The following is a 15,181-nucleotide window of genomic DNA, read 5'->3' as shown; positions in this document are numbered from 1 at the left end:
AACGACAGTGTTTGTGTGAAGCCCCGCCCAGTGGATTGATATTATTAGAGTAGTGTGTACAGATGATTATTTTCGACAAACAAACGTGTATACAGATGCCCGAGTCGTGCCTGTCTGATCCAGATGTGATGTTGATCATTTCTCCGACTTACCTGTACACAACCAGCAGGACTCACATTCAGTGCAGTTAGTATTTGTTCAGATACATCGCTGCTGACATTTTAGACGATGCCACTTTAATGCAGAATAAAATTATTGATTATATAAAAGAGTGTTTTGTTTAACATTGAAGTTAAAGTTTTTAAATTATTAATGTGTTGTCAGCGTTTTACATTGCTATATAAGATACACCGACGTAAGGTTGACATGAACACTTGACTTGTAGAATTCGTCATGCTGAAAACTGCCATCCTCATCGCGGTGATAACCCAGGCTTGGGCGATGCCCGAGGTAGGTACATTAAATATATTACATATATTTCTGTTTTTCACTTTCTGTGTCGTAGGTTTTTGGACGCCATTCGTTATCGAACGACAGTGCCCACTTGGGTTAAAAATGAACGGTGTTGCGTCACACAGAGTGAATGAGTGAGCCTTTACACCACTTTTAGCAACATTCCAACAATATCACGACTGGGTGACTCAAGAAATGGGCTTCACATATTCTACCAATATGGAGAATCGAACCCGGTGTTCGGCGTGACGAGCGAACGCTTTAACCATCGGGCTACCCCAACACCGTCACATATACATTGAATTATGACTTATGTGTTGGATAAAGTTATCGATAAAATGTTTTATGGTAGAAATGTGAAGGATATTTCGAAATTTGATGCATCAGTGACAAAAATAAGAATGATGTCCGATGCAATTCCCAATTTTGACTTGTACCATACGTTCCTGAATTATTTCAGGTGAACAATTGACTAGTCTTTGTAGTGACGGGTGCCACCAATGGGGCAGGATACGTTCACCTTTGCTCGAACACCTGAGGCGTGTTCAGAACCGCGAGTGCCCGCGAACGCTAGCGAGCGCTCGATCCTGAACGCCAGTGCCCTCTCGAGCGCCCGCGCGCGCACGCGAACCATTCTCACAGCTGCCTCGCCAAGCGAACCAAGATGGCGATCATGTTTAATGTCATTCGTCACCACTCGCCCCTTTTCCGTAACCTCCAAAAGACATGGAGGATATTTTGTTAATGTCAAATAACATGTATATGTCATCGAGTGGTCTGAAAACGTTGATATGTTCACGAGTTGCGTAACCACTGACAACATTAACGAAATATTCTATGTATTATATTTTGATCATTGTTTATAAATGATCTAGACATCGATTTCGTAGTTCGCGTTTCGTAGTTCAAGGCAAAAGTGATATTCTACTCAGTGAAAATGACAATACCATTTTTATTTTCACCAATATTTCCAGTATTTCACCCTTAAGAATATGATACAGAAGCTATTCGGCTTGTCCCGGAACAACACGAGTTGGTCACGAATGGTTTATTGTAACCAAGCGCTCGCGTCCGTTCAGGGCCGGCGCGGGCGCTCGCGGTTCTGAACACGCCTCAGGTATCATCACTATTTCACAGTGATTCATAAACACATGCTCTGTCATCGTATCACATGGCGACAATCACTGGATTTCCTGGTCCAGACTCGATTAGTTTTCAAACAACATCGTACAGCTGTAACACTGATGAAACAAGTATACACTCATGATAAAGTCACAATTGTACAATCGACTCTGCTTTTAGCAGATATATCTTATGGACGAATAAGGGGTTTTGTCGCTTCTGTTTTTATAAGTTAATACCACAATTTACAATTGTTCGTACGACAATCAGGGGTGGTTGGGTAGCCTAGTGGTTAAAGCGTTTGCTCGTCACGCCAAGGACCCGGGTTCGATTCCCCACATGGATACAATGTGTGAAGCCCATTTCTGGGATATTACTGGGATATTGTTAAAAGCGGCGCAGAACCAGACTCACTCACTCATACGATAATGGAGTCAAGGTGTTCATAAGAGTCACATAGTTTATTTGTAGTTCCAAAAGTTAAGCATTCATATTAAATAATATGTCAATCTGTATCGGCATATATTTCTTGTTGTTTAGCAACGAAATTGCAATTGTGTACTCCAAGTGTTATTAAGAGTTACCTCTTTGTTCTTTGTGACAGTTGGGAAGAAGTATGAACAGACTGAGGCGGGAAGCAGGTTTGTAAACTAAACTTTTATTAATTTTATTTAATAAACATAAATATTGAAAGGCTCCATCATTTTAAACTTTGAATCGTCCAAATTGTGCTAATCCTAATCATTGTTTTCTGATGTCTACCTGAAGCTTCCGACTCAAGTGATTCCTGCCAAACGGCTGTCCAGTGCGGGGAGACCTTTGCGGCCTTATTCGTTGACAATTCGACTTCTACTGCGGATCAGGAGTGTGGGTAAGTTAAAGAAAAAATCACAAATATAATGAAACTTGAACTGAGGTAAAAGTGACTATTTATACCCCAATTTCGTATATTCTTAAAGGACACACTCAGCACTGTATAACAACACACCCAGCACTGTTTAACGTCACACTCAGCACTGTTAAACGTCACACTCAGCACTGTATAACAACACACCCAGCAATGTATAACGTCACACCCAGCACTGTATAACGTCACACTCAGCACTGTTCAACGTCACACCCAGCACTGTATAACAACACACCCAGCACTGTATAACGGCAAACCTAGCACTATATGACGTCACACCCAGCACTGTATAACGTCACACTCAGCACTGTTTAACGTCACACTCAGCACTGTATAACGTCACACCCAGCACTGTATAACGGCAAACCTAGCACTGTATAACGGCAAACCTAGCACTGTATAACGTCACACTCAGCACTGTTCAACGTCACACCAAGCACTGTATAACAACACACCCAGCACTGTATAACGGCAAACCTAGCACTATATGACGTCACACCCAGCACTGTATAACGTCACACTCAGCACTGTTTAACGTCACACTCAGCACTGTATAACGTCACACCCAGCACTGTATAACGGCAAACCTAGCACTGTATAACGGCAAACCTAGCACTGTATAACGTCACACTCAGCACTGTTCAACGTCACACCCAGCACTGTATAACAACACACCCAGCACTGTATAACGGCAAACCTAGCACTATATGACGTCACACTCAGCACTGTATAACGGCAAACCTAGCACTGTATAACGTCACACCCAGCACTGTATAACGTCACACTCAGCACTGTTCAACGTCACACCCAGCACTGTATAACAACACACCCAGCACTGTATAACGGCAAACCTAGCACTATATGACGTCACACTCAGCACTGTATAACGGCAAACCTAGCACTGTATAACGTCACACCCAGCACTGTATAACGTCACACCCAGCACTGTATAACGTCACACTCAGCACTGTATAACGTCACACCCAGCACTGTACAACGGCAAACCCAGCACTGTATAACGTCACACCCAGCACTGTATAACGTCACACCCAGCAATGTATAACGTCACACCCAGCACTGTATAACGTCACACTCAGCACTGTTCAACGTCACACCCAGCACTGTATAACGTCACACCCAGCAATGTATAACGTCACACCCAGCACTGTATAACGTCACACTCAGCACTGTTCAACGTCACACCCAGCACTGTATAACGGCAAACCTAGCACTATATGACGTCACACTAAGCACTGTATAACGGCAAACCTAGCACTGTATAACGTCACACTCAGCACTGTATAACGTCACACCCAGCACTGTATAACAACACACCCAGCACTGTATAACGGCAAACCTAGCACTGTATAACGGCAAACCTAGCACTGTATAACGTCACACTCAGCACTGTTCAACGTCACACCCAGCACTGTATAACAACACACCCAGCACTGTATAACGGCAAACCTAGCACTATATGACGTCACACTCAGCACTGTATAACGGCAAACCTAGCACTGTATAACGTCACACCCAGCACTGTATAACGTCACACCCAGCACTGTATAACGTCACACTCAGCACTGTTCAACGTCACACCCAGCACTGTATAACAACACACCCAGCACTGTATAACGGCAAACCTAGCACTATATGACGTCACACTCAGCACTGTATAACGGCAAACCTAGCACTGTATAACGTCACACCCAGCACTGTATAACGTCACACCCAGCACTGTATAACGTCACACCCAGCACTGTACAACGGCAAACCCAGCACTGTATAACGTCACACCCAGCACTGTATAACGTCACACCCAGCAATGTATAACGTCACACCCACCACTGTATAACGTCACACTCAGCACTGTTCAACGTCACACCCAGCACTGTATAACGTCACACCCAGCAATGTATAACGTCACACCCAGCACTGTATAACGTCACACTCAGCACTGTTCAACGTCACACCCAGCACTGTATAACGGCAAACCTAGCACTATATGACGTCACACTCAGCACTGTATAACGGCAAACCTAGCACTGTATAACGTCACACTCAGCACTGTATAACGTCACACCCAGCACTGTATAACAACACACCCAGCACTGTATAACGGCAAACCTAGCACTATATGACGTCACACTCAGCACTGTATAACGTCAAACCCAGCACTGTATAACGTCACACCCAGCACTGCATAACGTCACACCCAGCAATGTATAACGTCACAACCAGCACTGTATAACGTCACACTCAGCACTGTTCAACGTCACACCCAGCAATGTATAACGTCACACCCAGCACTGTATAACGTCACACTCAGCACTGTTCAACGTCACACCCAGCACTGTATAACAACACACCCAGCACTGTATAACGGCAAACCTAGCACTATATGACGTCACACCCAGCACTGTATAACGTCACACTCAGCACTGTATAACGTCACACCCAGCACTGTTTAACGTCACACTCAGCTCTGTATAACGGCAAACCTAGCACTGTATCACAGGGACATATATGTCCTTCGCCATCAACCCTTAATGTCAAGTCCAATAAAAATCAAAATATCCCACGCACACAAATGCACTTCACAGTTTCGAATTCTGCGGGAAATTTCCTGTTTCTTGATACCATCCACTATTATTTTAGACAAAGCTCAAGTGCTGAAAATGACCTTCCAAAATAGGCTTCATCGAAAATGTCGCCATTTTTGACACAGTACGAAATCGCGATTCACAGCGTTATTTGCTGTATGTTTTGAAATGTGAAAATCGGATAATTCCTGGGAGTACTGAATTTAAAGAATAACATATTCGTGATCACTGATATCAGTTTTACATGAAATCGCTAATTATAATTCTGAAACGTTGCCGATGAATCTATAATCGGTTGGGATGTTTTCGAAAATGCACTTACACGAACGCCGTAGAGCGCTTTCCGCCATATTGGATAGTGTTCACAAAATCACGTTTCGCAAAGGCCGGTATTGAGACGCCTATTACATCACGTATATTTCATATTCAGCTTCGAAAAATGCATCACTGAATTCCCCATACATTTTAGAATCCCATTGCAACTGGTCTGTGTCACCAATACCAACTGTCTAGATAAAATGAGACGAAACATATTGGGTGTGAAAACGAACGCTGTGCTTGAAAGACTGTGCTGGTTCGAAATGTAAACAAAGACAAATTCCGATTTTACACTGCGTAGCATTTTCTGAAATTTTCCAACATTCATCCGTCTATTCATAGCTTGCAATGGCTCAATACCTTTTGAATATGCATGGAAAGAGTATCGTAGTAAGAAATAGGAAATTATAAATAGATACAATGCAATGATTTGATAATTCATAAGAAATTGTCAAAGTTTCCGTTCAGCGTAACGCCATGACTTACGCAAAATCACGCAGAACGACAACTGTAATTATCAGCATTTCTGGCTTCTTCTCTTACTTACAGTGAAAACGATAGAAACATATAACAATACACAGTTAGTCAGAATCATTCTGATTACTTACATGTCATATTTATGTACAAACGATCCCTGAATCAATGGAAGGGTCCTCGCAAAATCCTGTGTATCCTTGTCAGCAAAGCCGCCATTTTGTAAGAAATAGGTCATCGGTAGTGATGTCATACGTCAACATTGTTGTACATATTAGGCAATTTCTTTGAGGTGAAGGTCGGTTGAACAAGAGTAAACACAATCGCCCAATCCTTCCGATTACACTGTCAGTATTATGATGTATATTTTGCGGATAGTTCAGATACTTTTTCATGAAACTGACCTCAGTATCTACATTTAGCCTTGTCCAATATCATATCATACGTGCATATAGGGCTTACGGTGTTTTATTCTTTGAAAGTTTTTGATTGTTTGAATAATATTTACATAAGAAATTGACACATTTAGTGCAGTACACCATATTCTAAACCTTTACACAAGTGTTAGAAGATCAAACGTAGCCATAACTGCAATTACTTTAGTTCCTATGATGTACAATATTCAATGCTAATATTGCAGTTTCACATGAACAGGTTAATGAACGGCGATTTGATTAAACCTTATAAGTAAAACTGATAATATTTAATGAAAATGATTTATGTATGTTATGAAATGTATATGCAAACACATTTAAAGGAATTGTCTTGTTCATTGCACATTTTTGTGTCGTTTTATAGAGAAAACAATGATGTAAATTGATTGGCCAGGTGCGCGTTTGTCGGAAACGTTTTATGATTCACTATCATTGTTTTCGATAATATAATCAATTCATATTCGATTTAAAAATATTGTGATGACAGGATATCAAACTCTAACTATATTTATACGAAAATTGTTTAAAAATGTATAAAGCATGCCATGTCTTAATTTGGACAAATCTTACATCCATATCCTAATATATAGTACGTACTAGTTCCATATATAAAAAGCTATCTTTTTTGCATCTTCCATTGCATACGTATGAAGAGAAATAGCTACATAATCATAAATAAATAAAATTCCTATCCTAAACAAAATATTCAGGTGTTGTAAAATGTTATTTTTCATTTACGTTAAATTGATGCCAAACAGGTGCGCGTGTTGCTCATGATAAGATACACAGTCAAACTGTCTAATTGTTGATATATTCAGGACACTATTTAAAATGGAAAAAACAGTCATTTTATGTTTTGTCTAAAGAGTGTTAATTCTGACAAAGGAGCCGAGACCTTTCACACAATTAATGGAAATTAAGTGAGATATATACTAATCAGCATACCAATGTCGTCTTTTTCCGACGTCGCAATATGCATAAAACAAGCAATGACGTCAACTAAAATGTTGTATTATTTTCAGCAATTTCATTACATTTGAAGATATGGCTAGTATTCTGGTAATAACGATGCAAAACTAGTCAAAATACATCTACACAAACAGGAGAATATGGGAATCTAAGAACTAACTTATATATCGGATAGGGCCATCCAAATCGCTATTACGTGCTTTCACATGTAGTACGTTGTCATCTTTTCTTATAAATTGTGAAACTACCAAAGCGTATCTGCTCACATTGGAGAACTTTGAATTGAAATAGTTTAGTTCACCGTGAACAAAAAATAACGAAAATATAGCGTCCGTATCCACAAAAAATACTCTCCATGTGATCTGAGTTACATTGACCTAGTGTTAAGCATAACGGAGTTATGCCCCCTTATCATTATACGTGTATGACCTCTCTGTCGTCGTTTGACGTCGTAGAAGAAAATCCATTTTTGACATTTATTGCGAGTCATTTTTAATGTTGAGCGTATAATGTTATGCATAAGCACATAAATCCATTTCATATACACTTATGTCGTTCAGATATCAGGCTGTATTTTCTTCGCTCACACTTTCCGTAAAGATGCGAAAATAAAAAATTCGTAGCACAGTGCTTTTATCCGTGCGCGATAAAAAGCGGAGAAATTTACTGTTTTTTAATGCATAACAAAAATTTGGACAACATTTAGCAGTGTCTATTTCTCAAACCGCCGAGGTAGTTGCACTTACATTTATACCAACGGATAGGAAATTTAATATTCTACATTTCTGTGTAATTTTATAGCCGTACGTAGATCCAGGACGACGTGAGCGTAAATCTCGCACAACGTTCACTTTTCAAACCGTATGAAAATGTGCGCCTGAAAAAAACCTCGGCATCAAGGGGTTAAAAGTATAACGTCACACCCAGCACTGTATAACGGCACACCCAGCACTGTATATCGGCACACCCAGCACTGTATAACGGCACACCCAGCACTGTATAACGGCACACCAAGCACTGTATAACGTCACACGTCAAACCTAGCACTGTATGACGTCACACCCAGCACTGTATAACGTCACACCCAGCACTGTATAACGGCACACCCAGCACTGTGTAACGGCACACCCAGCACTGTATAACGTCACACCCAGCACTGTGTAACGGCACACCCAGCACTGTGTAACGGCACACCCACCACTGTATAACGTCACACCGAGCGCTGTATAACGTCACACGTCACACCCAGCACTGTACAACGGCACACCGAGCACTGTGTAACGGCACACCCAGCACTGTGTAACGTCACACGTCACACCCAGCACTGTGTAACGGCACACCCACCACTGTATAACGTCACACCGAGCACTGTATAACGTCACACGTCACACCCAGCACTGTACAACGGCACACCGAGCACTGTGTAACGGCACACCCACCACTGTATAACGGCAAACCTAGCACTGTATAACGTCACACGTCACACCCAGCACTGTATATCGGCACACCTAGCACTGTATAACGTCACACCTAGCACTGTATATCGGCACACCCAGCACTGTATGACGGCAAACCTAGCACTGTATAACGGCACACCCAGCACTGTATAACGGCAAACCAAGCAATGTATGACGGCACACCCAGCAATGTATGACGTCACACCCAGCACTGTATAACGGCACACCCAGCACTGTATAACGTCACACGTCACACCCAGCACTGTATGACGTCACACCCAGCACTGTATGACGTCACACCCAGCACTGTATGACGTCACACCCAGCACTGAATGACGGCACACCCAGCACTGTATGACGGCACACCCAGCACTGTATAACGTCACACGTCACACCCAGCACTGTATGACGTCACACCCAGCACTGTATGACGTCACACCCAGCACTGTATGACGGCACACCCAGCAATGTATGACGTCACACCCAGCACTGTATGACGTCACACCCAGCACTGTATAACGTCACACCCAGCACTGTATAACGAGCACACCCAGCACTGTATAACGTCACACGACACACCCAGCACTGTATGACGTCACACCCAGCACTGTATGACGTCAAACCTAGCACTGTATAACGGCACACCCAGCACTGTGTACCTGCACACTCAGCACTGTTTAACGTCACACCCAGCACTGTTTAAGGGCACAGCCTGCACTGTTTAACACTCAGCGCTGTTTAAAGTATACCGTAGCACTGACTGACTGACTGAGTTTGGCTTTACATTGCTTTTCGCAATATTCCAGTTACATCACGGCGGGGGACACCAGAAATGGGCTTCACACGTTGTACCCATGTGGGGATTCGAACCTGGGTCTTCGGCGTGACGAGCCAACGCTTTAACCACTAGACTACCCCACCGCCCCTATACCGTAGCAACTGTAATAATGTGACGCGCGACAGACATCACTTAAAGGATCACAGATAATGGTTAGCATAGTGGTTATAACACATTAAGAGTAAAACCAGGTTCGATTCTCCAACACGAGTACAGCCTGTCAAGCCAGTATAAGGTATCCCCCGCCGTGATGTATCAGAAATATCGCTTAAAGCGGCGTAAGAACATACTCAGAGATTGTATATTTTTGATGGACTATTGGCAAACATCCAGCAACCACGCTTCGAGAAGACGAAACAATTCATTTATGCTTCTTTCTGTGAATATTGGCAGTAACCCATGCTTGTCGTAAGAGGCGACTAACGGGATCAGGCGGTCAGGCTCGCTGACTTGGTTGGCACATGTCATCGGTTCCTAATTGCGCAGATCGATGCTGATGCTGTTAATCACTGGATTGTCTGGTCCAGACTCGATTATTTACAGACCGCCGCCATATAGCTGGAATATTGCTGAGTGTGGCGTAAAACTAAACTCACTCACTCACTCTCTTTCTGTTACAGTTACTTCTCTAGCTACATCGACTGCTTAGATGCAGTTGTTGACCTGTGTCCTGCAGTCAATTCCTTATCCGTTTACTGGCTGAGGCGTGGGAAATATTATCTTTGCAATTATCGTACGTACACTTCGCTTCTTAATGGTGTCGGTGCTGGTTGATTTTTATATGCATTCCGGTAGTGCCTGATTATTTGAATGCATTTAGCATTTAAGTGACCTAACCTTATGAAATAAAAACATGTATTTTCTATCGCAATTGATAATTATGCAAATTAGATATGCAAATTAGATAACCAGAAGTGAAACCTTTCAGTGCGGGTTGATTGATTCGAAAGCGACATATCTGTGATATATCAGTGATAACACAGTGATATAATCAAATAATTCACATTCGTTATTGTTATCATTACAGGTTCAGTTATTTTTTCAATAATCTGATGAACTGTTTTCTGAGCGAAGGAATATGCCATAAAGGAATTAGCAGGCTGTGATTTTTGGTTCAGAGAGCAATGGATGACATATATAACCACGATATATATAGTATGACCAGAAAATATTGAGAATTTTAGGAATATGTTTAATTGAATTTTTAGTATTAAACAACCATGACCAGCTATCAAGTGCTTGGTTTCATTCAAGAGAGACAACTCCGTTAATCCTTTTCATGAGTTTGTGAAGAGTTATCCCACTTTGTTTACTTGCTAGCAGACGACATTTTTAGTGATCCTCAGTATGGATGATTTAGAGAAGAGGAAGTTGATTTTAGAGTATTATAACAAGGACATCAGATCAGCTAAAGTGATTTCAAGTAGAACAGGCATCACTTTGTCCAATGTTTATCGTGTTTTGAAAAATATTGCAAATGGATATGGCATTGAGCACCAGTCAGGCGCAGGTAGGCCCAGAAAATTGACTGTCGGTGACAGGAGGCGGCTTGGTATTCTTGTTTCTAAAAACAAACGTAGGAGTTTAGAAAACTTAAGGCTGGATATGATTGATAGAGGAAATGTGGTTGTCTGTAAGGAGACAATTAGAACTGAGCTGCATGCAATGGGTCGGCAGAAAAGTCGAGGAATTCCATCACCGATCATGAAACCTGAACAAAAGGAGCGAAGGTTGAATTGGTGCTTACAGCATAGAAATTTTAACTGGGACAATGTGATTTTCTCAGATGAAAGTTCTATCTGTCTGTTTCCTAATACACTGAAATTCTGGACCAAACAAACTGAAAAACCTTTGTATCAGCGCCCAAAGTACAGTCCGAAATTTAACGTGTGGGGTAGCATATCTGTGTTAGGGGCAACGCCCCTCTGTGTATTTGAAGGGAATATGAACAATGAGCGGTACACAGATATTCTCGAGGGACATTTACTTCCATCTGCTCACGTGTTCTATGGAAACTTTTGGATTTTCCAGCAGGACAACGACTCAAAACATCGTTTAAAGCATTCACAGGCCTGGTTTCGGACCCAAAATATAGCCCTGACCTAAATCCAATAGAAAATGTTTGGGGACTTATGAAGGAAAGTGTCAATAAGAAAAATCTGACAAATATTGCTGTAATGAAAGAAGAGTTGGTCCGATATTGGGACAGCATGGACCACGACTTTCTAACTTCTTTGATCAGTAGTATGCCCCGCCACATTGAAGCCTGCATTGCTGCCTATGGTGACTTGACAAAATACTAACTGTTCACCTGTCTTTGAATCTGGAGTTATGTTCTGCTAATATTCACATTTAACACGTGAGTAATGAGTGAAAAAATAAAAAAATTACAATCTTTAAATTCTCAATAATTTCTGGTTGTACTGTACATTAGATTTCGACACGTATTTGATGCCGTAATTGCTAAACATTAGCTGGCTGCTTGTTATTTAACGCCGAACTCAGCAGTATTTCAGCTATATGGCGGCGGTATGTAAATAATCGAGTCTGGACCAGGCAAACCAGGATTCAACAGCATGAGCATCGATCTACGCAAATGGGAAACGATGACATGTGTCAACCAAGTCAGCGAGCCTGACCACCCGATCCCGTTAGTCGCCTCTTACGACAAGCATGGGTTGCTGAAGACCAGTTCTAACCTGTATCTTTGCCATACATTAGCACGGACTACGATAGTCTTAGCGCTAAGGTTGTTTTATACAAAGGCACCTTGTTAGAGAATTGATGAGTTAGGATTTACATCTCTTGTGATATATTTGCCTCTATTACCAGCATGGAAAGCCTGCACCGTTGCCTTCCCTTGTGCGACAGACTTCATGAATATGTATACTGGGAACTTTGGCCAGGCTGGAAGTGATGATTGCAGGTAATTAACCAAATACATTATTTTTTTGTGAGTTTAGTTTTACGCAGCTTTAGCAACATTCCGACAATATAACGGAGGGGTCACCAGGAATGTTCTTCGCACATTGTACTTATATGGGGAATCGAACCCCGGGCCTTCGGCGTGACGGGCGAACGCTGTATTGACTGGGCTACCCCACCGCCCTAGTATTTTAAAAGAACTATATATGTTCTGTAATACCGTCATGTAACACTGTACAATCTTCCTTGTAAACCATATCGCCATCCTGTGTCCTCATAACGGTATATTTGTACCTCTTATGCAGAAGCACCCAAGTATCCCGGTCTGAGCGTAATAAAAGTTCTGTTCTGTCGACAAATTCGATGTTTGCCTTCAGCTACTGGCTATTAAACTAATTCGTTTACTTCGAAGTAGAGATGTCATTGTTTTTTGCTGTTTCCAAAATTTGTAGACGTGATTTTCTATAAAACCCTAAATGGGATTTTCGTCAATATTAATAAATCTGGTCTTATGAAGGCATTTTCTTCATATTTTGACGGCCTTTTCAAGACAGACTCCAGAATTAAAGGACTTTTCACAAACCTATGTGATCACTTTAATGGATTCGATGTTTAATGCGATGTTTTTCTCTCCAGCAATGCGATGACCTACAAGAACTGTCTGAACATATATGATGATTCCTGTCCATGGATAAGGCAACTTTACATCATGCACGACGCCGAATGGAGACTCTCCCAGGCGTGCGCAAACAGCAGTGAGCACTCTTTTAATGGAACACCCTTAAATGCCGTAGTGAGTGAGTGAGTGAGCGAGCTTAGTTTTACGTCGCTTTAGCAATATTCCAGCAATATCACGGCGGGGGACACCAGAAATAGGCTTCACATATTGTACCCATGTGGGAACTCGAACCCGGGTCTTCAATGTGACGAGCGGACGCTTTAACCATTAGGCTACCCCACCGCCCCTCGTAGTGAGTGAGTGAGCGAGCTTAGTTTTACGCCGCTTTAGCAATAGTAAAGCAATAGCAGGACGGGGAACACCAAAAATGGGCTTATAACACATTTCATCAGATTCTCAATGAATGATTCCATCTACAAATTTTCAGCAAACCGTGGTTTACTGTGTATGATGTAAGCTACAGTAAGCTACAGCGTGTTTTATGAGCTAACAATCACTGTATTGTGACCCCAACAATGACGTAAACATCAAAATTGTGCGCTTTGTTATGTCCACGTGAAAATAGTGCATCACAACACAATGAGATATCTTCAGGACAATTTCTTTAAAATCCGTTTATTTGATTTCAGAATAAACATCTTTTCCGATGTCCCAGACTCCCACCAGTACGTTCGAAAATGATTGCACTGGTGTACGCTGAAACGACACTCGATTTCTGGGCAAAGTCATTGGAATAAAGTTTTTCAAAGTTCATGCAATCCATCATGTTGTCTCTTAAAATAATCAGACCCGTAAACATCCGGGTTAGAACTGGTCTTCAGCACCCCATGCTTGTATTCAGGGGCGACTAACGGACCTACACGATTTAAACATAAACCTTCAGCTAAAGGGAGCAGCAACTTTCAACACTGAAACATCTTTACGATGGGAATGACTATAGCTGTTTTGCACACGGGATATAGTGTGCTATGTGCTGCGTGTAGTGTGTTGTGTGCTGTGTGCAGTGTGCAGTGTGTTGTATGTTCTCCTGCGTGCTGTGTGCTGTGGGCAGTGGGGAGTGTGCTGCGTGTTGTCTGCTGCGTGTTGTGTGCTGCGTGTTGTGTGCTGTATGTTGAGTGCTGTGTGTTGTGTTATATGCTGTGTGCAGTGTGCTGTGTCTTGGGTGCTGTGTCTTGTGTGTTGGGTGCTGCGTGTTGTGTGATGCGTGTAGTGTGCTGTGTGTTATGTGCTGTGTGTTGCGTGCAGTGTGTTGAGTGCTGTGTGCAGTGTTAGTAGTTAGTAGGTTTAACTACACATCAATGCAGAAAACACATGGAACAAGGATATAGGAACAGGCTACACAGATTACATTACATTTTCTTACCTGAAGTTTCCCTGAATCAGATTCTGTAGATATGTGGCAAGATTGTCCTCCTAGAGAAATAATAATGAACTCTCTGTTGAAATGCACCATCTAAACTGTGGACAATGTGAGACTCACTTACTGTCAGTTTCTTTCATATGCTAAAACATTATAATATAAATATAATATAAATATATTCTTATTTAACACTTACCTCTTTCTCAAAGAATGCCTTTGAAACCTGCCTAGTTTCTGTAAGATGAATATTGCTACTTTCTGGAACTGAATCAAAATATATTGTACATTAGATGAAATTTAACTCCATACATAGAATATCTTACATATCAGGCAGAATAACTTTAGTCAGTGCACAGTTCAGAGGAAAAAGCTTGTTAATGTTGTAATTGAGTCGGTTTAATACTATAGTGTAGTTGGGCAGCATAGTGTTTAAAGCATTCATATCTACAAGCCTCAAATCTAGATTCTGTTATTATCATTGGTAAATGGGTGAAGCCCATGTCTAGTGTCCCCAGGTCATAACATGACATTATCATGATGTTAAACTAAACTTACTTTCAAGGTAAAGTAACATGTCATACAAAACCATTGTGTATATAATGATGTAATAATCTTATTTGTTTTCAACAGAAACAAGTTTCC

The 15,181-nt window shown here is 41.6% G+C and overlaps 1 protein-coding gene across 1 annotated transcript; it reads left to right on the top strand.

The window, feature by feature from the left end:
- The first annotated feature begins 354 nt into the window (after positions 1-354).
- On the top strand, positions 355-13,929 carry LOC124270249. The gene is made up of 7 exons (XM_046705286.1): positions 355-450; positions 2,180-2,216; positions 2,344-2,446; positions 10,196-10,308; positions 12,408-12,501; positions 13,137-13,255; positions 13,809-13,929. The coding sequence occupies exons 1-7, from the start codon at positions 394-396 to the stop codon at positions 13,811-13,813; spliced, it is 528 nt and encodes a 175-aa protein (XP_046561242.1). The 5' UTR covers positions 355-393; the 3' UTR covers positions 13,814-13,929.
- Positions 13,930-15,181: the final 1,252 nt, after the last annotated feature.

This window comes from Haliotis rubra, unplaced genomic scaffold (genome assembly GCF_003918875.1).
Source record: "Haliotis rubra isolate DU_JTF1 unplaced genomic scaffold, ASM391887v1 Scf150, whole genome shotgun sequence".
NCBI classification, from domain to species: Eukaryota; Metazoa; Mollusca; class Gastropoda; order Lepetellida; family Haliotidae; genus Haliotis; species Haliotis rubra.
The sequence above is the reverse complement of the archived record's forward strand: the minus strand, read 5'-3'. Positions and strand labels throughout refer to the sequence as shown.